The 27,245-nt window shown below is 55.6% G+C and overlaps 1 protein-coding gene across 2 annotated transcripts; it reads right to left on the bottom strand.

Annotated features, from left to right (window-relative positions):
* Positions 1–1,144: 1,144 nt before the first annotated feature.
* wdr13 (WD repeat domain 13) lies at positions 1,145–27,245 on the bottom strand. 2 transcript variants are annotated; one of them, XM_038781933.1, is made up of 10 exons: positions 27,120–27,245; positions 21,195–21,295; positions 17,503–17,740; positions 14,808–14,917; positions 14,516–14,646; positions 11,726–12,033; positions 8,641–8,821; positions 6,196–6,337; positions 3,625–3,743; positions 1,145–2,773 (listed from the first exon to the last, which is right to left on the bottom strand). In XM_038781933.1, exons 2-10 carry the CDS (start codon positions 21,233–21,235, stop codon positions 2,589–2,591), a joined length of 1,455 nt encoding a protein of 484 aa, XP_038637861.1. In that variant the 5' UTR covers positions 21,236–21,295; positions 27,120–27,245; the 3' UTR covers positions 1,145–2,588. The 2 variants fall into 2 exon arrangements, with proteins under 2 accessions (XP_038637861.1, XP_038637862.1); XM_038781934.1 differs by having other exon boundaries at positions 27,082–27,235.

Raw genomic sequence — 27,245 nt, 5'->3', positions numbered from 1 at the left:
GTCCTGTGTAAACTGAATGGTAAAACGCAGACATCCATCTCTTCACATTTGGCCCACAGCAGGCCAACTGACACCAGCTGCTGTTGAAGGAGCAGCTGCGATGTCTCTTGTAGTTGAACAGCTCGTCACTGACTGGGCACTTTGTGGAAGATCATTGGAGGTTGGGGGGAAGTTTATAGGCACCGTCTACCACAACCGAGAGAGGAGGATCCATTAACCAGAGAGAAAGATGGTCAATTGTATAATTTAATTTTCATTGTTAAATATTCACCAGGCAACATTGGTTAAACCCTTTTACAGGTAGTTGTACAACTACACAGCACCTCATGCATAGCATCACCCAGGTAAGCTGCAAGATGACCAGTCAGCCCTGATAAACACCACAAACTCCATCCTCGAAACCCCTTGGTGCCTGTACAAGGGCATCAACAGGCCCCTGTCACATTGCGGGAAACAAATAATATATTCATTTGAGGTTGGTAAGTAGAGGTGGGGTTGAACATCCTGCCTTTAGTGAGCAAATAATTTAACTAGTGCTTTAGGGGAACGCAGCTGCGAGATAGTGTTTACAACATCTACTGAATAAAACAGAAAAAGCATCTTTTTTTATAAAAAACACACTGAGCAAGTTACAGACATAATTCACCCTGTTAATATCTCCGCTACAGACCTCATGTCTTGAAGAAAGGCCGACAAGCAGCACCTCATACACATCACTGCGATTTACACAATATTTTATTTGGAGGGTGTGCGTGCACATGCTCGAGGCACTTTGCATACAGTGAGGTATCAGAGGAATGGCCGGTTAACCGGGGGTTGTAGGGACACGAGGAGGACAGACCTGTGATAGAGGTCAACAGTGTAACCTCCAACTGAATCACTGCTTCAGTGTTTCCTAGCTATTTGAACCTCATTGGAAATCAGCACTTCCAACAGTGCAGCGCTCCCTCGGCACTGACTTTCCCGACAGTGCAGCGCTCCCTCGGCACTGACTTTCCCGACAGTGCAGCACTCCCTCAGTACTGACCCTCTGACATTGCGGCGCTCCCTCAGCACTGACACTCTGACAGTGCGGCTCTCCCTCAGTACTGACCCTCTGACAGTGCGGCGCTCCCTCAGCACTGACACTCTGACATTGCGGCACTCCTTCAGTACTGACCCTCTGACAGTGCAGCACTCCCTCAGTACTGACCCTCTGACAGTGCGGCACTCCCTCAGTACTGACCCTCTTGACAGTGCAGCACTCCCTCAGCACTGACCCTCTGATATTGCGGCGCTCACTCAGCTCCGGGTTAATGTGACATCCCTGTGTTGCGGGGGGGGGTCTCAAGCCTACAACCTCCTGACCCAGAGGGGGCGTCGTACCCCTGGAGTTCCAGCTGTCCCTGTTCGAGACGAGTGTCGAGGAGTTTATTTGTGCTGAAGTTTGGCGGAGGAAGATTAATTTTCATGTTCCTGCTCCAAATCGATGAGAATAAGGCTGCAGATTTTCATTGGCTGAAACGGGGGACAGGAAGCAAAAACTACGCCAATGACAGCATCCGGGGCGGGGGTGGGGTCGCTAGGCAGAAGTTCAGATGGGAGAGATTGAACAGAGATGTTCACAAAGGTTGGCCGTGGTCTGGTGAGAGTGGCAGTGAAGAATTCACACGGACCTCCACTGCGCTCAGCCCGAGGGCTCGGAATCCGCTGGGCAGCCCGCTTCGCAGCGGAGCCGCTCCTGTAAACATCGATGAGGAGCGAGACGGGTAGTGGTTCCTCCCCGTCACCCACCAAACCCTGACCCACAGTCCGCCCCCACTGAAGGGCGCCACCCGGAGTCGGATGGGAGGGTACCCAATGCGGGATGCAACTCGGCTGGTACAGAGAGAAAATCCCAGGAAGGTTCGACCCGAAGCTGTGGGCTCCATTGGGAATGGCCAGGCTGGTGGGAGGAGGGGCGCCCAGCTGCAATGCCAGACCCTGCCCCCTTATCGCTGCGTCCGGGCTGGCGATCATTCCCAGGCATAGACTCCAGGGCGGTTCCCCCTTCCCCACCCCCGCATGAGGTCCAGCTCCCATCATTTTCAAGCCGTCTGAGGGCAGCCATAAAGGAGAATGGTGGACACAGGAGTTCTACTCCCCTCCCAGCTCTGTGCGGCAGTGAGGTGGGATGGAACTAAAGGGCCTGGGACCCTTTTGCTTGTCTTTCTTGCAATATGGGGAGGGAATGAGCGGTGACAGGAAAAGGCTGAGGGAGCAGAGACGAACGTGGAGTGGACCGAAACACATTTATGCCCAGCGACCCCCCCACCCCCCACAGAAACCCCACTAACAGGAGGAAAGGGGAACTTCCATTCACCTTCCTGCAACCAGCTCACAGCAACATGGCTGGGGGGGGAGTGTGGGGGCACTGGGGGAACCATCTGGGAATAGGCCATTGAGGGAGACCAGGAACATAGGCAATGTTGATCCTGAATATTGCAGCTGCCACAAATACAAGTCTATGTCTCCTGAAGGTTTTTACCTATTTATATACATATAAATAAAATATCTAGCAGCTAACAGCCCCTTGTGCAGAGGGCCGTCTCGGTGGGAGGAGGACCTCGTTATTTCTGCTCACGTCTCCAGATGATGACCATGCCCCTGGCATCGCTGGAGGCGAGCAAGCTCTCGTCACAGTTGAAGCTGACGTCTAGCACGGCCGCGCTGTGCCCCTGCAGCTTGTTCACAATGGCCTTGGTGGCCCTCTCCACGTCAAAGAAATAGACACACATGTCCTCGCTGCCGGTGACTGAGGAGGGAGGGAGAGAGAAGCAACTATCAGTGCAGAGCTCAGTAATTCCTCACAGGGTTAGATACAGAGTAAAGCTCCCTCTACACTGTCCCCATCAAACACTCCCAGGACAGGTACAGCACGGGGTTAGATACAGAGTAAAGCTCCCTCTACACTGTCCCCATCAAACACTCCCAGGACAGGTACAGCACGGGGTTAGATACAGAGTAAAGCTCCCTCTACACTGTCCCCATCAAACAGTCCCAGGACAGGTACAGCACGGGGTTAGATACAGAGTAAAGCTCCCTCTACACTGTCCCCATCAAACACTCCCAGGACAGGTACAGCATGGGGTTAGATACAGAGTAAAGCTCCCTCTACACTGTCCCCATTAAACACTCCCAGGACAGGTACAGCATGGGGTTAGATACAGAGTAAAGCTCCCTCTACACTGTCCCCATCAAACACTCCCAGGACAGGTACAGCACAGGGTTAGATACAGAGTAAAGCTCCCTCTACACTGTCCCCATCAAACACTCCCAGGACAGGTACAGCATGGGGTTAGATACAGAGTAAAGCTCCCTCTACACTGTCCCCATCAAACACTCCCAGGACAGGTACAGCACGGGGTTAGATACAGAGTAAAGCTCCCTCTACACTGTCCCCATCAAACACTCCCAGGACAGGTACAGCATGGGGTTAGATACAGAGTAAAGCTCCCTCTACACTGTCCCCATCAAACACTCCCAGGGCAGGTACAGCATGGGGTTAGATACAGAGTTTAAGTATGTAAAGAAACGGTCAGACACATGTAACCGTTTCTGTGAAGCTCTCATAGCCAGCACAATATGTGAAAAGAGCGTTCTCACCGACACAGGCTCCTTGACGGAATGACATCAGGGGACAGAAGATACTGTGGACTGGACTAGAGTTCTGCTGAATCTCAAACGTCCTCTTCAGTTGCAGTGTACCCTCATTGTCCACCACCCTGTGAACACACATCAGATAGTGAAAATACCACACTCACTCAGCCCAGCTCCCCCACCCACAGTACACACACACACAGCCCAGCTCCCCCCACCCACAGTACACACACACTCAGCCCAGCTCCCCCACCCACAGTACACACACACTCAGCCCAGCTCCCCCCACCCACAGTACACACACACTCAGCCCAGCTCCCCCACCCACAGTACACACATACACAGCCCAGCTCCCCCCACCCACAGTACACACACACTCAGCCCAGCTCCCCCCACCCACAGTACACACACACACACTCACTCAGCACAGCTCCCCCCACCCACAGTACACACACACTCAGCCCAGCTCCCCCCACCCACAGTACACACACACTCAGCCCAGCTCCCCCCACCCACAGTACACACACACACACTCACTCAGCACAGCTCCCCCCACCCACAGTACACACACACACACTCAGCCCAGCTCCCCCCACCCACAGTACACACACACTCAGCCCAGCTCCCCCCACCCACAGTACACACACACACACTCACTCAGCACAGCTCCCCCCACCCACAGTACACACACACTCAGCCCAGCTCCCCCCACCCACAGTACACACACACTCAGCCCAGCTCCCCACACCCACAGTACACACACATTCAGCCCAGCTCCCCGCACCCACAGTACACACACACTCAGCCCAGCTCCCCGCACCCACAGTACACACACTCACTCAGCCCAGCTCCCCGCACCCACAGTACACACACACTCAGCCCAGCTCCCCCCACCCACAGTACACACACACTCAGCCCAGCTCCCCCCACCCACAGTACACACACACTCAGCCCAGCTCCCCGCACCCACAGTACATACACACTCACTCAGCCCAGCTCCCCCCACCCACAGTACACACACACTCAGCCCAGGCCCCCCCACCCACAGTACACACACACTCAGCCCAGCTCCCCGCACCCACAGTACACACACTCAGCCCAGCTCCCCGCACCCACAGTACACACACACTCAGCCCAGCTCCCCCCACCCACAGTACACACACACTCAGCCCAGCTCACCCCACCCACAGTACACACACACTCAGCCCAGCTCCCCCCACCCACAGGAACACACTCACTCAGCCCAGCTCCCCCCACCCACAGTACACACACACACTCAGCCCAGCTCCCCGCACCCACAGTACACACACACTCAGCCCAGCTCCCCCCACCCACAGTACACACACACTCAGCCCAGCTCCCCACACCCACAGTACACACACACTCAGCCCAGCTCCCCACACCCACAGACACACACACACAGCCCAGCTCCCCCCACCCACAGTACACACACTCAGCCCAGCTCCCCCCACCCACAGTACACACACACTCAGCCCAGCTCCCCCCACCCACAGTACACACACACTCAGCCCAGCTCCCCACACCCACAGTACACACTCACTCAGCCCAGCTCCCCCCACCCACAGTACACTCACTCAGCCCAGCTCCCCCCACCCACAGTACACACACTCAGCCCAGCTCCCCACACCCACAGTACACACACACTCAGCCCAGCTTCCCGCACCCACAGTACACACTCACTCAGCCCAGCTCCCCCCACCCACAGTACACACACACACTCACTCAGCACAGCTCCCCCCACCCACAGTACACACACACTCAGCCCAGCTCCCCCCACCCACAGTACACACACACACTCACTCAGCACAGCTCCCCCCACCCACAGTACACACACACTCAGCCCAGCTCCCCCCACCCACAGTACACACACACTCAGCCCAGCTCCCCCCACCCACAGTACACACACACTCAGCCCAGCTCCCCCCACCCACAGTACACACACACTCAGCCCAGCTCCCCGCACCCACAGTACACACACACTCAGCCCAGCTCCCCCCACCCACAGTACACACACACACTCACCCACCCCAGCTCCCCGCACCCACAGTACAGACACACACTCACTCAGCCCAGCTCCCTGCACCCATTGTACACACACACACTCACTCACTCTCTCCCACACACACTCACTCACTCCCACACACACTCACTCACTCTCACACACACTCACTCACTCTCACACACACTCACTCTCTCCCACACACACTCACTCTCTCCCACACACTCACTCACTCTCACACACACTCACTCACTCTCACACACACTCACTCACTCCCACACACACTCACTCACTCACTCCCACACACACTCACTCACTCCCACACACTCACTCACACCCACACACACTCACTCACACCCACACACACTCACTCACTCCCACACACACTCACTCACTCCCACACACACACTCACTCATTCCCACACACACGCACACAGAGACACGGGACGTGCACACAGGCCGCCGGGCGGACACAGGTCGGCAGACGCACAGATACCCCTCTCTCAAGGCCGAGCTCTCCTCCTCACTCCCTCACACTGAGACCCCAACCTGTTTACCTGTAGAGCAGCAGTTTGTTGACACAGGCATTAACCAGTAGGGAGGGGTCACGTGCCTCACGGCTGATCCATGATCGGGCAGAGATACTAGTTATCGAACTCCCCTCACTCACCACCAGCCGTTTTGCTTTGGTCAGTTTACCTGCAGACAGATGCAGCAAAAAGAAGGATTAAAGAGAAAGAGAGAGATAGACTGAAAGAGAGGGTGTGAGACACAGAGAGGGGGAAAGGAAGGTGAGCGAGGGGGAGGGGAGAGAGCACAGAGGACGGGGGAACCGGGGGGGAAATAGGGGAGGTCCCGGGGTGGGGGGTGGTGGGGTGAGGGGCAGGGAGAAACTGAGGAGGGGGGCAGGGAGAAACTGAGGAGGGGGGCAGGGAGAAACTGAGGAGGGGGGCAGGGGGGGAAATTGTGGGGGGGGGTTAAGGGGGGAAATTGGGGGGGGGTTAAGGGGGGAAATTGGGGGGGGGTTAAGGGGGGAAATTGGGGGGGGTTAAGGGGGGAAATTGGGGGGGTTAAGGGGGGAAATTGGGGGGGGGGTTAAGGGGGGAAATTGGGGGGGGGGGGGTTAAGGGGGGAAATTGGGGGGGGGGGTTAAGGGGGGAAATTGGGGGGGGGGGGGTTAAGGGGGGAAATTGGGGGGGGTTAAGGGGGGGAATTGGGGGGGGGGGTTAAGGGGGGAAATTGGGGGGGGGTTAAGGGGGGAAATTGTGGGGGGGTTAAGGGGGGAAATTGTGGGGGGGGGGTTAAGGGGGGAAATTGTGGGGGGGGGGTTAAGGGGGGAAATCATGGGGCGAGCAGGGGGGGGGAACGGGAGCAGGGGAAACGGGGAGGGGGTGGGGGGGGAACGGGGAGGGGGGGGGGGGGGAACGGGGAGGGGTGGGGGGGGGAAACGGGGAGGGGTTGGGGGGGAAACGGGGAGGGGGTGGGGGGGAAACGGGGAGGGGGTGGGGGGGGGGGAAACGGGGAGGGGGGGGGGGGGGGAAACGGGGAGGGGGAGGGGGGGGAAACGGGGAGGGGGTGGGGGGGGGGGAAACGGGGAGAGGGAGGGGGGGGGGGGGGGGGAAACCGGGATGGTCGGGTGGGGGGGGGGAGAAACCGGGATGGTCGGGTGAGGGGGGGAGAGAGCCGGAGGTGGGGGGGGGGGGGGGAGAGAGCCGGAGGTGGGGGGGGGGGGGGGGGGGGAGAGAGCCGGAGGTGGGGGGGGGGGGGAGAGAGCCGGAGGTGGGGGGGGGAGAGAGCCGGAGGTGGGGGGGGGGGGAGAGCCGGAGGTGGGGGGGGGAGGGGGGAAACCTGAGGTGGGGGGAGGGGGGAAACCGGAGGGGAGGGGGGAAACCGGAGGGGAGGGGGGAAACCGGAGGGGAGGGGGGAAACCGGAGGGGAGGGGGGAAACCGGAGGGGAGGGGGGAAACCGGAGGGGAGGGGGGAAACCGGAGGGGGGGGGGAAACCGGGGGTGGGGGGGAAACCGGGGGTGGGGGGGAAACCGGGGGTGGGGGGGAAACCGGGGGTGGGGGGGAAACCGGGGGTGGGGGGGAAACCGGGGGTGGGGGGGAAACCCGGGTGGGGGGAAACCCGGGGTGGGGGGGCAGGGAGGGAGGAACCGGGGGGGAGGGAGGAACCGGGTGGGAGGGAGGAACCGGGTGGGGGGGCGGAGGGGAGGAACTGGGGAGGGTGGTGGCAGAGGAGAGGATCCGGGGGTCAGAGGGGAGGAACCGGGGGTCAGAGGGGAGGAAGAGGGGGTCACGGGGAGGAAGCGGGGGTCAGAGGGGGGGATAGTGGTGGTCAGAGGGCGGGGAAGCGGGGGTCAGAGGGAACGAACCGGGGGTCAGAGGGGAGGAAGCGGGGATTAGAGGGGAGGAAGCGGGGGTCAGAGGAGAGGAAGCGGGGGCCAGAGGAGAGGAAGCGGGGGTCAGAGGGGAGGAAGCGGGGGTCAGAGGGGAGGAAGCGGAGGTCGGAGGGAAGGAACCGGGGGTCGGAGGGGAGGAAGCGGGGGTCGGAGGGGAGGAAGCGGGGGTCGGAGGGGAGGAAGCGGGGGTCGGAGGGGAGGAAGCGGGGGTCGGAGGGGAGGAAGCGGGGGTCGGAGGGGAGGAAGCGGGGGTCGGAGGGGAGGAAGCGGGGGTCCGAGGGAAGGAACCGGGGGTCGGAGGGGAGGAAGCGGGGGTCGGAGGGGAGGAAGCGGGGGTCGGAGGGAAGGAAGCGGGGGTCGGAGGGGAGGAAGCGGGGGTCGGAGGGGAGGAAGCGGGGGTCGGAGGGGAGGAAGCGGGGGTCGGAGGGGAGGAAGCGGGGGTCGGAGGGGAGGAAGCAGGGGTCGGAGGGGAGGAACCGGGGGGGTGGGGCAGAGTCACTGGGGGCAGTGGCAGAGGATAGCGATACAGGTTGCTGAGGAATCAATATTGGGGGTGGGGTTGAGGGAGCACACACTGCAGAGGAAGATCCCGATATCTACCTGTGGCCATGTCGAAGATGAAGGAGAAAATGCTGCCCCGGTCGTCACCAGCCCAGAGGATTCTCCCCGGCGAGTCGAAGGATAACGACAGCACGTGGCCTGTCAGCTTGCTGGAACCTCCCTTCACCTTCTTCCCCGTGGAAATATTCATGACGTGAACATTCTGCCTGCTGTTCCCGACCTGACACAAAGACAAAGCCACCAGCTTCCTGTCAAAATGTCTGCCACACAAAAAGATGCTGCTGCTGGGCGGGGTGGCGACGGGCAAGTGGGTCAAAGTTCAGCCCAGCAGCCTCGCTATCCACTGTCCAGATTTACAAACCTCCCCTCAGAAATCTCTCACTGCAGTTGAAATGAAATGAAAATCGCTTATTGTCACGAGTAGGCTTCAATGAAGTTACTGTGAAAAGCCCCTAGTCGCCACATTCCGGCGCCTGTCCGGGGAGGCTGGTACGGGAATTGAACCGTGCTGCTGGCCTTCCTTGGTCGGCTTTAAAAGCCAGCGATTTAGCCCAGTGTGCTAAACCAGCCCCGTTCCCCATTTGGTGCTGTGTAAACTGTCGAGACATAGAACATAGAACAGTACAGCACAGAACAGGCCCTTCGGCCCTCGATGTTGTGCTGAGCAATGATCACCCTACTCAAACCCACGTATCCACCCTATACCCGTAACCCAACAACCCCCCCCTTACCCTTACTTTTTAGGACACTACGGGCAATTTAGCATGACCAATCCACCTAACCCGCACATCTTTGGACTGTGGGTGGAAACCGGAGCATCCGGAGGAAACCCACGCACACACGGGGAGGACGTGCAGACTCCGCACAGACAGTGACCCAGCCAGGAACTGAATCTGGGACCCTGGAGCTGTGAAGCATTGATGCTAACCACTATGCTACCGTGCTGCCCTAACACTGCAGCATTAGACTCCTTCTTGTTTATTCCCATTTCTTTTATTAATTTTGGCATGGGGTCCCGAAAGGGGGATGTGTATTTAAGCTGAAGACTGCTTTCCAGGACAGTGTGTTCCCAGGTTCTGTATTTTGGGAGCGAGACACCAGAATTGTTGGCGCAGCGTGATCATCAGTAACCGGTTTTGGAGGAAGTCAGGTTGAGTCAATTTAACTGGGTGGGCTGGCCAGGGATGGTGTTCTGCCTGACAACAGTTGCCCATTGGTTCCTGCCAGGTATTTCTTTTTCAGAGGGAATCCTACCAGGAGCCCCTCGAGCCTCAAAGGAAGAGGAGCTGGGTTCTCTCCCTCTCTCTGCTGTCTCTGTGAGTCTGCACTGAAGGTCATTACAAACTGAAGGAAGAGTACCCAACTGAAGCCTAACCTTGAGAAAGAAACTCACAGGAAGACACCCACCTGAATCAAAGTCCTGATATTTTATATTTTCTTTACCTCTCAACCACACCTTTGCCCTCTGCGGTTTGTGTGTGTGTGTGTGTGTGTCTGTGTGTGTTTGTGTGTATGTGTCTGTGTGTGTCTGTGTGTGTATATGTGTTTGTGTGTGTTTGTGTATGTATGTGTGTCTGTGCGTGTGTGTCTGTGTGTCTGTCTGTGTTTGTGTCTGTGTCTGTCTGTCTGTGTGTGTGTGTATGCCTGTGTGTATATGTATCTGTGTGTGTGTATGTGTCTGTCTGTGTGTGTGTGCCTGTCTGTGTGTGTGTCTGTGTGTGTGTGTGTCTGTGTGTGTGTGTGTGTGTGTCTGTGTGTATATGTATCTGTGTGTGTGTATGTGTCTGTCTGTGTGTGTGTGCCTGTCTGTGTGTGTGTCTGTGTGTGTGTGTGTCTGTGTATGTGTGTGTCTGTGTATGTGTGTGTGTCTGTGTGCGTGCACACATGCGCACTAGTGAGTGAGTCGGGGGCAAGTTAGAAACGATGGGGTAATGAAAGTTAGATTTCCCTGTCAGTCTATTACTGTTACTAATGAAAGGGTTCTTGTGGCAGCAAGTTAAAAGCTGGTTACAAACCAGGTGACTGCAGTTTATTGCGGCTCAGCCAAGGTCCTCGGGTATTTTAAAATCACATCGAATTTCGCTTGTGTTCCGACGCTGGATCAAGTCGGGCTGGAATTCACCCGCACCAGCCTGGGGGCCATGATAGTAATGTAGGCACTTCCACCAGGTGGTCTGGAAGGGCAGCGCTCCCTCAGCACTGACCCTCTGACAGTGCAGCACTCCCTCAGTACTGACCCTCTGACAGTGCAGCGCTCCCTCAGTACTGACCCTCTGACAGTGCGGCACTCCCTCAGTACTGACCCTCTGACTGTGCGGCACCCTCAGTACTGACCCTCCCACAGTGCGGCGCTCTCTCAGTACTGACCCTCTGACAGTGCAGCACTCTCTCAGCACTGACCTTCTGACAGTGCAGCACTCCCTCAGTACTGACCCTCTGACAGTGCGGCCCTCCCTCAGTACTGACCCTCTGACAGTGCAGCACTCCCTCAGTACTGACCCTCTGACAGTGCAGCACTCCCTCAGTACTGACCCTCTGACAGTGCAGCACCCTCAGTACTGACCCTCCCACAGTGCGGCGCTCTCTCAGTACTGACCCTCTGACAGTGCAGCACTCTCTCAGCACTGACCCTCTGACAGTGCAGCACTCCCTCAGTACTGACCCTCTGACAGTGCGGCACTCCCTCAGTACTGACCCTCTGACAGTGCAGCACTCACTCAGTACTGACCCTCCCACAGTGCGGCATTCCCTCAGTACTGACCCTCTGACAGTGCGGCACTCCCTCAGTACTGACCCTCTAACAGTGCGGCACTCCCTCAGTACTGACCCTCTGACAGTGCAGCACTCCCTCAGTACTGACCCTCTGACAGTGCAGCACTCCCTCAGTACTGACCCTCTGACAGTGCGGCACTCCCTCAGTACTGACCCTCTAACAGTGCGGCACTCCCTCAGTACTGGCCCTCCCTCAGTGCTGCGAAGACGGGGTGAATTGCGGGTCTCCAATCTCAGAATCGGGATTCGAACACACAACTTGAAACATCAGCCCCACTGAGGCCTGCATCGACCCCCTCCAACCACCTCCCTCCGCCCCCTTCCCCGGGTCCCAGGGAGCCCCGGTACCTACCACAGTCAGGTTGTTGTTCATCGGCTGGAAGGTGCAGCAGAGAACTTCGGAGCAGTCAGGATCGGGAATCTCGCGGATACACTTTCCATCCTCGGTGGCCCAGATCCTCATGGTGGCGTCCAGCGAGGTGGTCACAATCACATCGTTGGAGATGGACCAGGCAAAGTCGGTGACGCCCCGGCTGTGACCCCGGAGGACCCGCAGCACCGCCGGCGGAGTGGGCACCAGCTGAAAGATGGAGACGGTACCATCCAGGGAGCAGCAGGCCAGCCGGTTCTTGTCATCATTAGCAAACTGCACCTTGGGAACTGCGCAGGAAGCAGAGAAGATCACCTCAGTAAAAACTTCGCCCGGAACTGTGTCACCCAATCACAAAGGGCTTCAATGAAAGGGTTGCTGCGAGACCGAGGGACTTGCGGACACACATCGGACCAGGAAAACGGGAAATCAGACAACAGCAGAGGCCATTCGGTCAATTGTGACTCTGTCGGCCATTTCAAACAGCTTCCCACCTGCCCCAGTACTGTTTCTCTACCCCTCCCACCCCCCGAAAACCCCGCCCCAGCAGGCGCACTTGCCCCACATTCCAGCTGATTTCCCTCCTTCCAGTACTTATCCAATTCTGTCCCTTTGAGCAGAGCGATGCTCTCTGAACATTGACCCTCTGACAGTGCGGCAGTCCCTCAGTACTGACCCTCTGACAGTGCGGCACTCCCTCAGTACTGACCCTCTGACAGTGCGGCACTCCCTCAGTACTGACTCTCTGACAGTGCGGCACTCCCTCAGTACTGACCCTCTGACAGTGCAGCACTCCCTCAGTACTGACCCTCTGACAGTGCAGCACTCCCTCAGTACTGACCCTCTGACAGTGCAGCACTCCCTCAGTACTGACCCTCTGACAGTGCGGCGCTCTCTCAGTACCGACCCTCTGACAGTGCAGCACTCCCTCAGTACTGACCCTCTGACAGTGCGGCACTCCCTCAGCACTGACCCTCTGACAGTGCGGCACTCCCTCAGTACTGACCCTCTGACAGTGCGGCACTCCCTCAGTACTGACCCTCTGACAGTGCGGCACTCCCTCAGTACTGACCCTCTGACAGTGCGGCACTCCCTCAGTACTGACTCTCTGACAGTGCGGCACTCCCTCAGTACTGACCCTCTGACAGTGCGGCACTCCCTCAGTACTGACCCTCTGACAGTGCGGCACTCCCTCAGTACTGACCCTCTGACAGTGCGGCACTCCCTCAGTACTGACCCTCTGACAGTGCGGCACTCCCTCAGTACTGACCCTCTGACAGTGCAGCACTCCCTCAGTACTGACCCTCTGACAGTGCGGCACTCCCTCAGTACTGACCCTCTGACAGTGCGGCACTCCCTCAGCACTGACCCTCTGACAGTACAGCACCCTCAGTACTGACCCTCTGACAGTGCGGCGCTCCCTCAGTACTGACCCTCTGACAGTGCAGCACTCCCTCAGTACTGACCCTCTGACATTGCAGCACTCCCTCAGTACTGACCCTCTGACAGTGCAGCACTCCCTCAGTACTGACCCTCTGACAGTGCGGCGCTCTCTCAGTACCGACCCTCTGACAGTGCAGCACTCCCTCAGTATTGACCCTCTGACAGTGCGGCACTCCCTCAGCACTGACCCTCTGACAGTGCGGCACTCCCTCAGTACTGACCCTCTGACAGTGCGGCACTCCCTCAGTACTGACCCTCTGACAGTGCGGCACTCCCTCAGCACTGACCCTCTGACAGTACGGCACTCTCATTGCACCTAAGGGCAGCACGGTAGCATGGTGGTTAGCATAAATGCTTCACAGCTCCAGGGTCCCAGGTTCGATTCCCGGCTGGGTCACTGTCTGTGTGGAGTCTGCACGTCCTCCCCGTGTGTGCGTGGGTTTCCTCCGGGTGCTCCGGTTTCCTCCCACAGTCCAAAGATGTGCGGGTTAGGTGGATTGGCCATGCTAAATTGACCGTAGTGTCCTAAAAAGTAAGGTTAAGGGGGAGGGGTTGTTGGGTAGGGTGATCATTGCTCGGCACAACATCGAGGACCGAAGGGCCTGTTCTGTGCTGTACTGTTCTATATTCTAACCTCCGACAGTATGGCACTCCCTCCGAACTGACCCTCTGTCAGTGCAGCACTCCCTCAGCACTGACCCTCTGACAGCGCAGCACTCCCTCAGTACTGACCCTCTGACAGTGCAGCACTCCCTCAGTACTGACCCTCTGACAGTGCGGCTCTCCCTCAGTACTGACCCTCTGACAGTGCGGCACTCCCTCGTACTGACCCTCTGACAGTGCGGTACTCCCTCAGTACTGACCCTCTGACAGTGCAGCAATCGGTCAGTACTGACCCTCTGACAGTGCGGCACTCCCTCAGTACTGACCCTCTGACAGTGCAGCACTCCCTCAGTACTGACCCTCTGACAGTGCGGCCCTCCCTCAGTACTGACCCTCTGACAGTGCGGCACTCCCTCAGTACTGACCCTCTGACAGTGCAGCACTCCCTCAGTACTGACCCTCTGACAGTGCGGCCCTCCCTCAGTACTGACCCTCTGACAGTGCGGCCCTCCCTCAGTACAGACCCTCTGACAGTGCGGCACTCCCTCAGTACTGACCCTCTGACAGTGCGGCGCTCCCTCAGTACTGACCCTCTGACAGTGCGGCGCTCCCTCAGTACTGACCCTCTGACAGTGGGGCACTCCCTCAGTACTGACCCTCTGACAGTGCAGCACTCCCTCAGTACTGACCCTCTGACAGTGCGGCTCCCTCCGTACTGACCCTCACCTTCTTTGTCCACATGCTGATCGAAGATGTGGCACATCCCAGCAAAGGCATAGTTCTCACTGAGGGTTGTGTCGCCCGCCATTGCTCGACTGGCCTCCGCCACTGATGTGGGCACAACACTGCCCGGTGACCTGAGAGGGAGAGATGGAGACAGAGAGAGACACAGATGTATGATTGGGGCTCACAAATCCTCTGGGGGTTGCTCCCATCCGGAACTTTCCCCCAAGCTAACAAAACGTTCTTTCTTTCGTAAGTGAAGCTGAAGGGTCACGGGAGGGTGCATGGTACTCACTTATCCTCATAGGTGGCACGGTTCATCTGTGCCTGTAGCTGGTAGGACCCGCGACTGACTGACCGTCTGTGCCCCCTCGCTCCCTGAGCTCGCAGGTCATCGTCAAAATCCTGGGCCAGCGAGGGTTTGAAATAAAAAGGACATGAGGGCGTGAAAGAAATATCTTTGTGCACACGAGAGACAGAGACAGAGAGAGAGAGAGAGACCCTGAGGAATGGGATAGACAACTCACAGGTACTTCACAACAATTCAAGTCCTGAAAGTTTGGAGGCCAGTCGGACGCAGCGCCATCACAAGGCCCAGAGCCTCCGCAGCAGAGAGAGAGAGTTCAACCTTCTCGGAGAGACAGGGAACAGCACACACACACACACACACACACACACACACACACACACACACACTCAGAGTGGCTCAGCAACTTCACACAGCTCCCCAGCAAACACCCCATCGTCAGGGCATCCCACAACTTACCCGCCCGTTCAGCCTCGGAACGGTGCGCGAGGGCTCCTGAAAGGAGGGGATAAAAATTAATTGCAGCGGTTCGGAGGAGCAAACAAATGAAAATCTCCACACAGCACCACCTCTGCACCACGCCCTGACCCCCAACCTTTCCCATCCTCTCCTGACGGCGGGCTTCTGGGTCCCACCGCTGCCTCATCCACTTCAGCGTCAACCGAGATAGTGTTTGTGAGGTGACGAGTTCTAGTGTAAGGATCCTCTCCTGCTTAATCTGTCTCTTTTCCTCCTTTCTCGATATTACCATCCATGGATGATTAATGCCTTTGAGACCAAGCAGTTTACCTTTAATCTACAAACAGTAAACTCCGGCAGGATGTGCTGTCTGGTCTGACGTCAGCGATGACCCGGACCGACTGGCTTGCCTTGTGGCCAATCAGCTGTCTCCAAAAGCTGTTCTCGGGGACAGACTGTGATTGGTTCTGCTGTCTCTGGGATGTTCCTTAGTTTACCCAATTATTTTTTTCCAATTAAGGGGCAATTTAGCGTGGCCAATCCACCTACTCTGCACATTTTTGGGTTGTGGGGGTGAAACCCACGCAGACACGGGGAGAATGTGCAAACTCCACACTGACAGTGACCCAGAGCCGGGAACGAAACTGGGACCTCAGCGCCGTGAGGCGGTTGTGCTAACCACTAGGCCACCGTGCTGCCCCAAGGGATGTTCCTTAGTGAGACCAGGTTTTACTTTTGTTTTGATGTCAAAAGCCTGGAGGGTGACAGCTCTGATTTCTCTCCGAATTCTTCCTCAAGGTCGGAGGTTAAAAACCGCGCTCCCTCCACAGGCAGACCGGGCTGCAAGGAAACCCAGTCCAGCCACCAGCTGCAGGCGAGTTTCAGATGTTTGAAACCCTTTCAAAATCTCGTGTGGGGAACTCTGTTCTGATTTCAGTAAGAATTGAACTGATTTTTCAGCGATTAACATCTCGATGCTGGTCATGTTGGCTTGGCTGCTCCCCCCTTTGGGGTGGGGTGACTATTGGCTGCTCCCCCCTTTGGGGTGGGGTGGTTTAGCTCAGATGACTGGATGGCTGGTTTACGATGCAGAGCGATGCCAGCACTGCGGGTTCAATGCCCATCCTGGCTCAGGTTACTCATGAAGGCCCCACCCTCTCAACCTTGCCCGAGTTGTGGTGCCCGCCTCAGGTGAAATCACCACCAGTTCGCTCAAAGCGGACAGAAGCCTATGGGACTGAGGGGACACTTGCTTGGGAGTGAATGCCGCTGTAGGACCACCTTTCCTGGCATTCAGACGAATATGAAAACACCCCGCTGGTAGCAACTCTCCAGTGGTTTGATTTATATTTGTCTCAGCGATGTTATTAAAAAACGGGTTTCAGATGCTTACAGCCGGTATGTCTGGTAAAGCTGTGATTAAGGGGCTCTAACGGGGTGGTAATCGTTGATTTAAACCATTTGCTTGTTTACAGCTAGTGAGTGGACGAATGGAATATTGTTTTGGGATGTAGATATTTTATGGGGGATTGCGTTTTTCTCCTAGTTGACCAGGTCATGGGACATCTAGTGGGAGGAGACAGAAGAATGTCTAATGCCTCAGGTAGAGATGTAATTAAGGGGAGGGGCCAGGTCTGTCTGTACTTTCAGTTTGCCACAGGATTTGAAGTTGAACGGAAGCGTCTTTCAGTTTGCTGCTGAAAGGTTCTCGCCAAGGGCTCGGCACAGAGAAAAGCAAGTAAAACCCCATTGTTAACTTTATTTATAACTGGTCTTTGAGGTGCCTGGAGCTCAGGTTATCCGAAGCATAGAGGAGGATGGAATACAGACACACCGATCGGGATGCGTGCAGACACAGAGACACGTACGCAGGCACATGCAGAAAGACACGTGTGCCCACCGCTCGCATGTGGACACGCACACGAACACAGATATCCGCACGCACGTACACACATCGTGGGGATGCCCACGAGTGCACACAAGTGTGCACCAGCACACAGCAGGAGTCACTCGAGGGCCAATCTCTCTGTTGGGTTTGTGATGGGGATGAACAAACGCCCAGCCTGACTTTGGTCAGCCGGCGAGGGGTGGGGGCGGAATATGACTGTGCTGATGGATCATACAGGGCCCAGCAACGCTCCACGCCGTAGTCGCGCGAGGTGAATAGTCTTGGCATATCCCCCCCCCCGCCCCCAGCATGCCGGCCCAGACCCCTCCCCATTACCTCCATGCGGTCCAGGGTGGTACGACTGCTCCGGATGCTGTTACTGTAAGCCCGGAAGCTGCTCTGTTCGGACAGGGGACCGTAGCGCTGGGCCAGGAGTTGACTGCGGAGCTTCAGGTACTGGCGTCTCAGGAGGGGGTCGAAGCCACCCTTGGCATTCTCCCGCAGCAGCTGGCTCCGCCGGCGAATGTACTGCGTGCGGAACTGTGGGAAGTTGGAGGTTCGGTAAGCGTTGTACCTGTAGCGAGAGCAAGGGGGAGAAATCGGAGAGGGGGGGGTCAATAGAACAAGCACCACATCTGACGTATGGTGTACAGTTTTGGTCTCCTTATTTAAGGAAGGATGTAAATGAGTTACAAGCAGTTCAGATGTTTACTAGACTAACACCTGGAATGGGCGAGTTTTCTCATGAGGAAAGGTCAATCAGACGAGGCCTGTATCCGCTGGGCTGTAGAGGAGTAAAAGGCGACTTGATTGAATCAGAAAAGATCCTGAGCGTGTGATGAGTGTAAGAAATTGTTATATTTCATATGTGTGCACACAACCAGTATGTCTACTAAAGCTGTGATTAAGGGACAGCATGGTGGCACAGTGGTTAGCACTGCTGCCTCACAGCACCAAGGACCCGGGTTCGATTCCGGCCTTGGGTCACTGTCTGTGTGGAGTCTGCACGTTCTCCCCGTGTCTGCGTGGGGTTTCCTCCGGGTGCTCCGGTTTCCTCCCACAGTCCAAAGATATGGAGGTTAGGTGGATTGGCCATGCTAAATTGCCCCTTAGTGGCCAAAGGTTAATTGGAAGTACGGGGAAAGGATGGACGAGTGGGACTAGGTAGGGGTGCTCTTTCAATGGGCCGAATGGCCTCCTTCTGCACAGCAGGTATTCTAAGGGGTGGTAAAAGCGAGGTAATCATTGATTTAAACCATTTACTTGTTTACAGATGAGTGGGCGAATGGAATATTGTTTTGGGCTTTGGCGGGTCCCTGGGGTGTTGATATTTTATGAGGGATTGTATTTTGGTCCTGGTTGACCAGGACACGGGACATCTTGTGGGAGGAGACAGAAGAATGCCTTCTGCTTCAGGCAGAGATGATGTAAGTAAGAGGAGGAGCCAGGTCTGACTGTACTTTCAGTTTGCCACAGGATTTGAAGTTGGAACGGAAGTTTTTTTCAAGTTTGGTCCTGAAAGGTTCTCTCCAATGTCTCGGCACAGAGAAAAGTAAACAAATCTTTTTGGTAACTTTATTTATAAGTGGTCTTTGAACTATATTGGTTTGCTTAATTGGAATATATATAGTTACAGATGTAGAAAGTAAATTAACATTTTCCTTTTATTTAAGAACTGTTAACAGTAGAGTTGTTACTTTGTTGCTCATGTGATTGATTCGGTGTTTAAATTAAAAATTCGTTTTAACATAAAAAGATACCAAATTGGTCAGTTTTATCATTCCTGTGGTGCACTCACCTTTCTCCACAATGTTACAACTTACAAATAGTCGGGTTCGCATCCGGGATAATAACAGGGGGGGTCCTGTCAGGGTGGCTGTGGAGAGGATGTTTCCTCCTGTGGGAGAATATAGAACCAGGGGGAGGGGTCACTGTTTAAAAATAAGAGGTCGCCCAATTAAGATGGAGATGAAGAGAAATTATTTTCTCTCAAAGAGTAGCGAATCTCAGGAACTCTCTTCCTCAAGGTAGCACAGTGGTCAGCACAGTCTCGTCACAGCTCCAGGGTCCGGGGTTCAAATCCCGGCTTGGGTCACTGTCTGTGCGGTGTCTGCACGTTCTCCCTGTGTCTGCGTGGGGTTCCTCCGGGTGCTCCGGTTTCCTCCCACAGTCCAAAGGTGTGCAGGTTAGGTGGATTGGCCGTGATAAATTGCCCTTAGTGACCAAAAAAGAAAGGTTAGGTTACGGGGAAAGGGTGGAGGTTTGAGTGGGGTGCTCTTTCCAAGGGCCGGTGCAGACTCGAAGGGCCAAATGGCCTCCTTCTGCACTGTAAATTCTATATCTATAAAAAAAGGTGGAAGCAGAACCTTTGAATATTGTTAAGGTAGAGGTGGCTAGATTGTCGATTAACGGTGGGAGGGGGTGAAAGGGGTTTGGGGGGTTACAATGAGATCAGCCAATGGGGGAGCAGGTCGATGGGCCTGCACTTGCTCCTAATTCGTACGTTTGTTATTAAGACAAAGCATCTGTAGGCGAGACTAAATCCATAACCATAATACTCACAGGGTTATCGGGCCTGTTGTCCAGGGTTCCTGTGTGAACACATCTGTAATAACCCCAGTTTTGGTGTCCACATTTAAAAATGGATAAAAAAGCATCGGAGACCAGAACTGGATGTTCACTGGATCGCTCCCTGGGATGGGGACTGTAAACCGGGTCTGTATTCCCTGGAGCTTTGAAGAATAAGAGGCGATCTAATTGAAACCTACAAGATTCTGAGGTGGTTTGACAGACAGCAAGGAAAGTCGTAGAATCCCGAGGGCCAAAGAAGGCCATTCGGCCCATCAAGTCTGCACCGATCCTCTGAAAGAGCACCCGACATAGGGTCAGGCCCCCACTTATCCTCGGAACCCTTTGAACACTAAGGTCAATTTATCATGGCCAATCCACCTAACCTGCACATCTTTGGACTGTGGGAGGAAACCGGAGCACCCGGAGGAAACCCACGCACACATGGGGAGAAAGTGCAGACTCCGCACAGACAGTGACCCAAGCCGGGAATCCCTGGCACGGTGAGGCAGCAGTGCTAACCACTGTAGCACCTTTATGGCGTGATGGTGAAACATGGGGTTGAAACAGAGGTATTGTCTCACTGGACGGGGAGTCTGAACCATGGTGGCGGGGTGGAGGGGCACAGCCTCAGGATGGTTGAGGCGGACGACACGGCGTGGAGCACCAAGGCCCCACGGCTGGGCTCACACCAATGGCAATCGGCAGCCCCGACTCCCATCCCCCCACCCCAGCACTGCCAGAGCCCGGCACAGGCTGAGCCTTACCCGGCACAGGCTGAACCTTACCCGGCACAGCCGGAACCTTACCCGGCACAGGCAGAACCTTACCCGGCACAGGCTGAACCTTACCCGGCACAGGCTGACCCTTACCCGGCACAGGCTGAACCTTACCCGGCACAGGCTGACCCTTACCCGGCACAGGCGGAACCTTACCCGGCACAGGCGGAACCTTACCCGGCACAGGCGGAACCTTACCCGGCACAGGCGGAACCTTACCCGGCACAGGCGGAACCTTACCCGGCACAGGCCGAACCTTACCCGGCACAGGCCGAACCTTACCCGGCACAGGCGGAACCTTACCCGGCACAGGCGGAACCTTACCCGGCACAGGCGGAACCTTACCCGGCACAGGCTGAGCCTTACCCGGCACAGGCTGAACCTTACCCGGCACAGGCTGAACCTTACCCGGCACAGGCGGAACCTTACCCGGCACAGGCTGAACCTTACCCGGCACAGGCCGAACCTTACCCGGCACAGGCTGACCCTTACCCGGCATAGGCTGAACCTTACCCGGCACAGGCTGACCCTTACCCGGCACAGGCTGACCCTTACCCGGCACAGGCTGAACCTTTCCCGGCACAGGCTGAACCTTTCCCGGCACAGGCTGAACCTTTCCCGGCACAGGCTGAACCTTACCCGGCACAGGCTGAACCTTACCCGGCACAGGCTGAACCTTACCTGGCATCAACAGCTAACACCTGCTGCCAGACCGCGGCCATCACACACAAACGGGCAGGTCTTCAGGGACTGGTGGGGCCTCCGCGGGGGCACGCGACCATCTGCAAGAGAGCGGAGAAAAGAAATAACAGATAAACCTGCTCACCTGGCATCGGCACACATCTCAGGGAAGGTTGGCGAATATTCTGTCCCGTCCGGATGCTGACAGAACCCAGGATCTACACGGACTCTAATCAGAGCTGCATTGAGTACTCTCTACCACAGACACAGGGACAGAGAGGACTGCAGTTTCAGGAATTAATCCGTGGGTCAAACTCCCGGAGGCTGCCGTGTTGGAGGGTCGGCGCCGAGGGGAGCATCCCACCTTCAGGAAGACTGACTCCCTGACTGGTCTCTAGATTGGGCGCAAGAATCCCAGAGCCAGTACTGGAGAGGAGGGCAGGGGAAGAGTTCCCTCCGATGTCCTGCGACCAATATTTATCCCTAGACAACATTATCTGGGTCATTTCCATGTTGCTCCTTGCGGGATCTCACTGTGTATTAAATGGCTGTTGCCTTTCCCGAGAGCCATGCAAAGTGCCTTCACTGACTGCCAAGCTGTGCAAATTCTGGTTCACTCCACATCATCCCCACTCCCGCCGGGATGGTCAGGAGACAGGACGCAGCACCTAGGAGCAGCCCGTCCAAAGGAGATCCAGAGGGAAGCCCCACGTATCCCACACGCGGCAACACGTTCCAACCCACGGGGAGGACAGGACAAGGCGGTCTGTCCCTTCTCACCCCTCGGAATAGCTGGAGGTAACGAGGAACGAAAACATTTGCCGGCCCTCAACCTCCTCACAGCTCTGTAGTTCCCCAATCGACAGAATTTTGTTTTTAAAACGGGCAAAATCAGGGCAGCACGGTGGCGCAGTGGGTTAGCACTGCTGCCTCACGGCGCCGAGGTCCCAGGTTTGATCCCGGCTCTGGGTCACTGTCCGTGTGGAGTTTGCACATTCTCCCCGTGTCTGTGTGGGTTTCGCCCCCACAACCCAAAGATGTGCAGGGTAGGTGTATTGGCCGCGCTAAATTGCCCCTTAATTGGAAAAAATGAATTGGGTACTCTAAATGTAAAAAAAAATAAAAGGGGCAAAACAAAATTCACTAAAGACTTTCAGATTAGAAATTTGTTCATGTGATGTGGGTGTTGCTGGCTCAGGCCCAGCATTTACCCCCCCATCCCTAACTTCCCCTCGAGCTGGTGGGTGAGCTGCCTTCTTCACCAGCTGCAGTCCCGTGTGGGGTACCGATCAAGCGGGGCTGCTTTGTCCTGGATGGTGTTGAGCTTTGAGAGTTGTTGGAGCTGCGCTCATCCAGGCAAGTGGAAAGTTTCCATCACACTCCTGACTTGTGCCTTGTCGATGGTGGACAGTGGGGTGGTGGGTGGGTGTGGGGGGGGGGGGGGGGGGGAGAGAGAAATTGCAAATCTTACGGCCTTGTTCAAAAGAAAGTTTCAAAGGATAAGTCCCCGCAATTACAGAGCAGTCAGTTTCACATCAGCGGAGAGAAAGCTTCTGGAAACAGTTATTCGGGATAGAATAAGTTAGTCACAATTAAAAACGTGGGTTGATTAGGAAGAGCCAGTTTGGATTTCTAAAGGGAAAAATATGTTTAACAAACTTGCTGGAGTTTTTTTTCAAGGTAACTAAAATGGGTCAATAAAGGTAATACTGTTGATGTGGTGTACGTAGATTTTCAGAAGGCATCCGATACAGTGCCACACAACAGACTTGGATGGCTCATAGAATAAAGGGGAAGCAACATGGATACAACATTGACTGAGTCGCAGGAAACAGAGTAATGGTTATTGGATATTTTTGGCTGGTTGCATGTTTTGCAGCGGTGTTGCCCAGGGGTTGCAGTAGTGTTGCCCAGGGGTTGCAGTGGTGTTGCCCAGGGGTCGGCAGTGGTGTTGCCCAGGGGTCGGCAGTGGTGTTGCCCAGCGTTCGGCAGTGGCGTTGCCCAGCGTTCGGCAGTAGTGTTGGCCAGGGGTGGGCAGTGGTGTTGCCCAGGGGTGGGCAGTAGTGTTGGCCAGGGGTGGGCAGTGGTGTTGCCCAGGGGTGGGCAGTGGTGTTGCCCAGCGTTCGGCAGTAGTGTTGGCCAGGGGTGGGCAGTGGTGTTGCCCAGGGGTGGGCAGTAGTGTTGGCCAGGGGTGGGCAGTGGTGTTGCCCAGGGGTGGGCAGTGGTGTTGCCCAGCGTTCGGCAGTAGTGTTGGCCAGGGGTCGGCAGTGGCGTTGCCCAGGGGTCGGCAGTGACGTTGCCCAGGGGTGGGCAGTGGTGTGGCCCAGGGGTGGGCAGTGACGTTGCCCAGGGGTTGGCAGTGGCGTTGCCCAGGGGTTGGCAGTGGCGTTGCCCAGGGGTTGGCAGTGGCGTTGCCCAGGGGTTGGCAGTGGCGTTGCCCAGGGGTTGGCAGTGGCGTTGCCCAGGGGTTGGCAGTGGCGTTACCCAGGGGTTGGCAGTGGTGTGGCCCAGGGGTGGGCAGTGGCATTGCCCAGGGGTCGGCAGTGGCGTGGCCTAGGGGTCGGCAGTGGTGTTGCCCAGGGGTTGGCAGTGGCGTTGCCCAGGGGTGGGCAGTGGCGTTGCCCAGGGGTGGGCAGTGGTGTTGCCCAGGGGTGGGCAGTGGCATTGCCCAGGGGAAGGCAGTGGCATTGCCCAGGGGTGGGCAGTGGTGTTGCCCAGGGGAACGCAGTGGTGTGGCCCAGGGGTGGGCAGTGACGTTGCCCAGGGGTGGGCAGTGGTGTTGCCCAGCGGTCGGCAGTGACGTTGCCCAGGGGTGGGCAGTGGTGTTGCCCAGGGGTGGGCAGTGGTGTAGCCCAGGGGTGGGCAGTGGTGTAGCCCAGGGGTGGGCAGTGGTGTTGCCCAGGGGTGGGCAGTGGTGTTGCCCAGGGGTCGGCATTGGGACCCTGGCGTTTCATGATATCAATGAACGATGTAGATCTTGGCAGGCAGGGGACAGTTTCTAAATTTGCAGATGATGCAAAACCTCAAAGTATTGTAAATTGTGAGGAGGACAGTTTGGAACTTCAAAAGAACATCAACAGGTTGGTGGAGTGGGCAGACAGGGGGCAGTTAGCGTTCGATATGGAGAAGTGTGTGAGGTGATGCATTTTGGTGGAACGGACATGGAGACAATAATAATAATAATCTTTATTGTCACAATATGAAATAAGAGAAAATTCTACAAGTGGTGCTGGAGCACAGAGACCTGGGGTTACCTGGGCAGAGATTATTGAAGGTGGCAGGACGGGTGGAGAGAGCAGACGGTAATGCAGATACTATTCTGGGGGGCTTTGTTAACAGGGGCAGAGAGTACAGGAGCGAGGAGGTTACACTGAATTTAAACAAGACACTAGTTAGACCTCAGCTGGAAAATTGTGCACAGTTCTGGGAGCCACGCTATAGGAAGGATGTGAACACATTGGAGTGAGGAAGGTTCACAAGAACGGTTCCAGGGATGAGAAACTTCAGTCAAGAGGATAGATTGGAGCGGTTGGGACTGTCCTCCTTGGAGAGAAGGAAGCTGAGAGCAGATTTTGATTGGATTGGACTTGTTTATTGTCACGTGTACCGAAGTACAGTGAAAAGTATTTATCGGCGAGCAGATCATGAAAAGAAAATACATAATAGGGCAACACAAGGTACACAATGTGTAGAAGGGATTTTAGTTGGCAAATTAGTTGCCTTAATACTGTATTCATTTTAACCGGCTGCTTGACTATATTTCATGGAAATAGGCACTTGGCAAAGCATGATGGATTTTAGCCTTATTTTTAGTCAACAAGTTCTGTATGAAACAGTCAGAAGGTCATACAATGTAAACAAGCATACAGCTGCACACTGTTTTGCTGACAGCAGACAATTATTATTTTTCTTAGGCGAGGAACTCAAGGCCTGTTATTAAACTCTAACTCCGGCCTGCTCACTTTTCGCTGTTCTAAAGAATGCATTTTGTCCTAGATATTGCTTACTGTATCATATAAATTGCTTGCCTTACTTCTGTAAAGCGGGGTTAATTGGAATGACTGTGGTCTATCTAATTCCCCCCACGAACTTCATGTTAAATAATGGACCTTTGGCGAAAACTCGAAGTGCTGACAATAAATTTTTCAACACAATGTAACTACATAACACCGGTATTGGGTAAAACATACAGGGTCAGTCCATAAGAGGGTCATTTAGGAGTCTGGTAACAGCGGGGAAGAAGCTGTTTTTGAATATGTTCTCAGACTTTGTATCTCCTGCCCAATGGAAGAAGTTGGAAGAGTGCGTAAGACGTGAAGGGATCTTTGATTATGCCGCCCGCTTTCCCCAGAGTCAATGGATGGGAGATGTTCAAACTCATGAGGGGGCCGGACAGAGTCGACGGGGAGAAACCATTCCCGCTCGGAAAAGGATCGGGAATGAGAGGGGCAAAGATTTGAAAGTGATTTGTAAAGAGAAGCAAGTGAGGTATGAAAGAATCTTTCTTGCACAGCGAGAGGTTGGGGTCTGGGCTGCACAGCCGGGAGTGTGGTGCAGGTTCAATTGAGGCATCACTAGGGTGTTAGATGATAGTTTGAATAGAAACAATGTGGAGGTGGTAATGTGGAGGGGATAATGGGGAAGAGGCTGGGGGAGGGCACTGAGTCACTACGTTAATTTGGAGAGCTGGTACAGATGTGATAGGCCAAACGGCCTCCTTCTGCACTGTAGTGATTCGGTGTTGTAGCCACAGTGTTTCTATGGCTGGTGCGGTTCAGTTCCCAGGCTACAGAAGCCCTACAATACAGAAGGGGGCCATTCAACCCAACAGGTCTGCACCGATCCTCTGAAAGAGCAGGCTACCCAGGCCCACGCCCCCACCCTATCCCCATAACCCCAACAAACCTACACATCTTTAAACATTAAGAGGCAATTTATCATGGCTAATCTACCTAACGTGCACATCTCTGGACTGTAGGAGAATACCGCAGCACCCGGAGGAAACCCACGCAGACATGAGGAGAATGTGCAGACTCCACACAGTCAACCAAGGCTGGAATTGAACCCCGGTCCCTGCTACTGTGAGACAGCAGTGTTAACCACTGTGCTGCCACCGTACCATCAATGATAGACTCCCATCCAGGGTATGGGGAGAGGCAGAGGCATCTTCATAGTATTTACAGTGCAGAAGGAGGCCGTTCGGCCCATCAAGTCTGCATCGGCTCCAGGAAAGAGCACCCTACCCAAGGTCAACACCTCCACCCTATCCCCATAACCCAGTAACCCCACCCAACACTAAGGGCAATTTTGGACACTAAGGGCAATTTATCATGTCCAATCGACCTAACTTGCACCTCTTTGGACTGTGGGAGGAAACCGGAGCACCCGGAGGAAACCCACGCACACACGGGGAGGATGTGCACACTCCACACAGACAGTGACCCAAGCCGGAATCAAACCTGGGACCCTGGAGCTGTGAAGCGATTGTGCTATCCACAATGCTACCGTTCTGCCCTTGGATTAAAAAAATTAAAGAAATTATTAAAACAAACAAATAGATGACAGAACAAACAAATAAATAAATAAATAAATGATGAAATAAATAATTAAATAATGGAACACAGTTGTCCTGACATAAACAAGTTCCCACTTCCTCCACAGCCAGCTGCAGTCAGCTGGTCTGGGGAGGCACTTCCGCCTTCAGACCACGTCCGGCGGAAGTCCCACCCTTTGCCCTTCCCTGATTGGTCTAGACCAGAGCTGGCACCGATTGGTCGGGCCGCGTGTCCATCAAGACCGGAGCCGCCTCTGATTGGCGGGACCGCGCCCCGACCTCTCAAGAATAATATCCCCAAATCCCGATGAAGAGAAACTCCGCGGGATTTACCTCCAGGGGTAACGCAGCAAGAAAGAAAAGACCCTCACCGTCTCGCCGCCCTCCCCCGCAATCCAAAGCGGGCCTCAGGCTCCGACCGGGAAGCTTCGCTTCGGCGGCCGAGCGCCTGTGGCTGAACTGCGGCTGCGCGCTGCCAGGTCACGCCCCTCTGACGT

The sequence above is a fragment of the Scyliorhinus canicula genome, chromosome 21, assembly GCF_902713615.1.
Source record: "Scyliorhinus canicula chromosome 21, sScyCan1.1, whole genome shotgun sequence".
In the NCBI taxonomy this organism is placed as follows: Eukaryota; Metazoa; Chordata; class Chondrichthyes; order Carcharhiniformes; family Scyliorhinidae; genus Scyliorhinus; species Scyliorhinus canicula.
The sequence above is the reverse complement of the archived record's forward strand: the minus strand, read 5'-3'. Positions and strand labels throughout refer to the sequence as shown.

Excerpts from the sequence above, each read along its gene's own strand:
- wdr13 (XM_038781933.1), bottom strand. The coding sequence starts at position 21,235 with ATGGCCGCGGTCTGGCAGCAGGTGTTAGCTGTTGATGCCAG. Across the intron at positions 17,741-21,194 it reads GTGTTAGCTGTTGATGCCAG|GTACAACGCTTACCGAACCT; the intron begins GTAAGGTTCAGC and ends CTCTCGCTACAG. Across the intron at positions 8,822-11,725 it reads TGAACAACAACCTGACTGTG|GTCGGGAACAGCAGGCAGAA; the intron begins GTAGGTACCGGG and ends TCTTTGTGTCAG.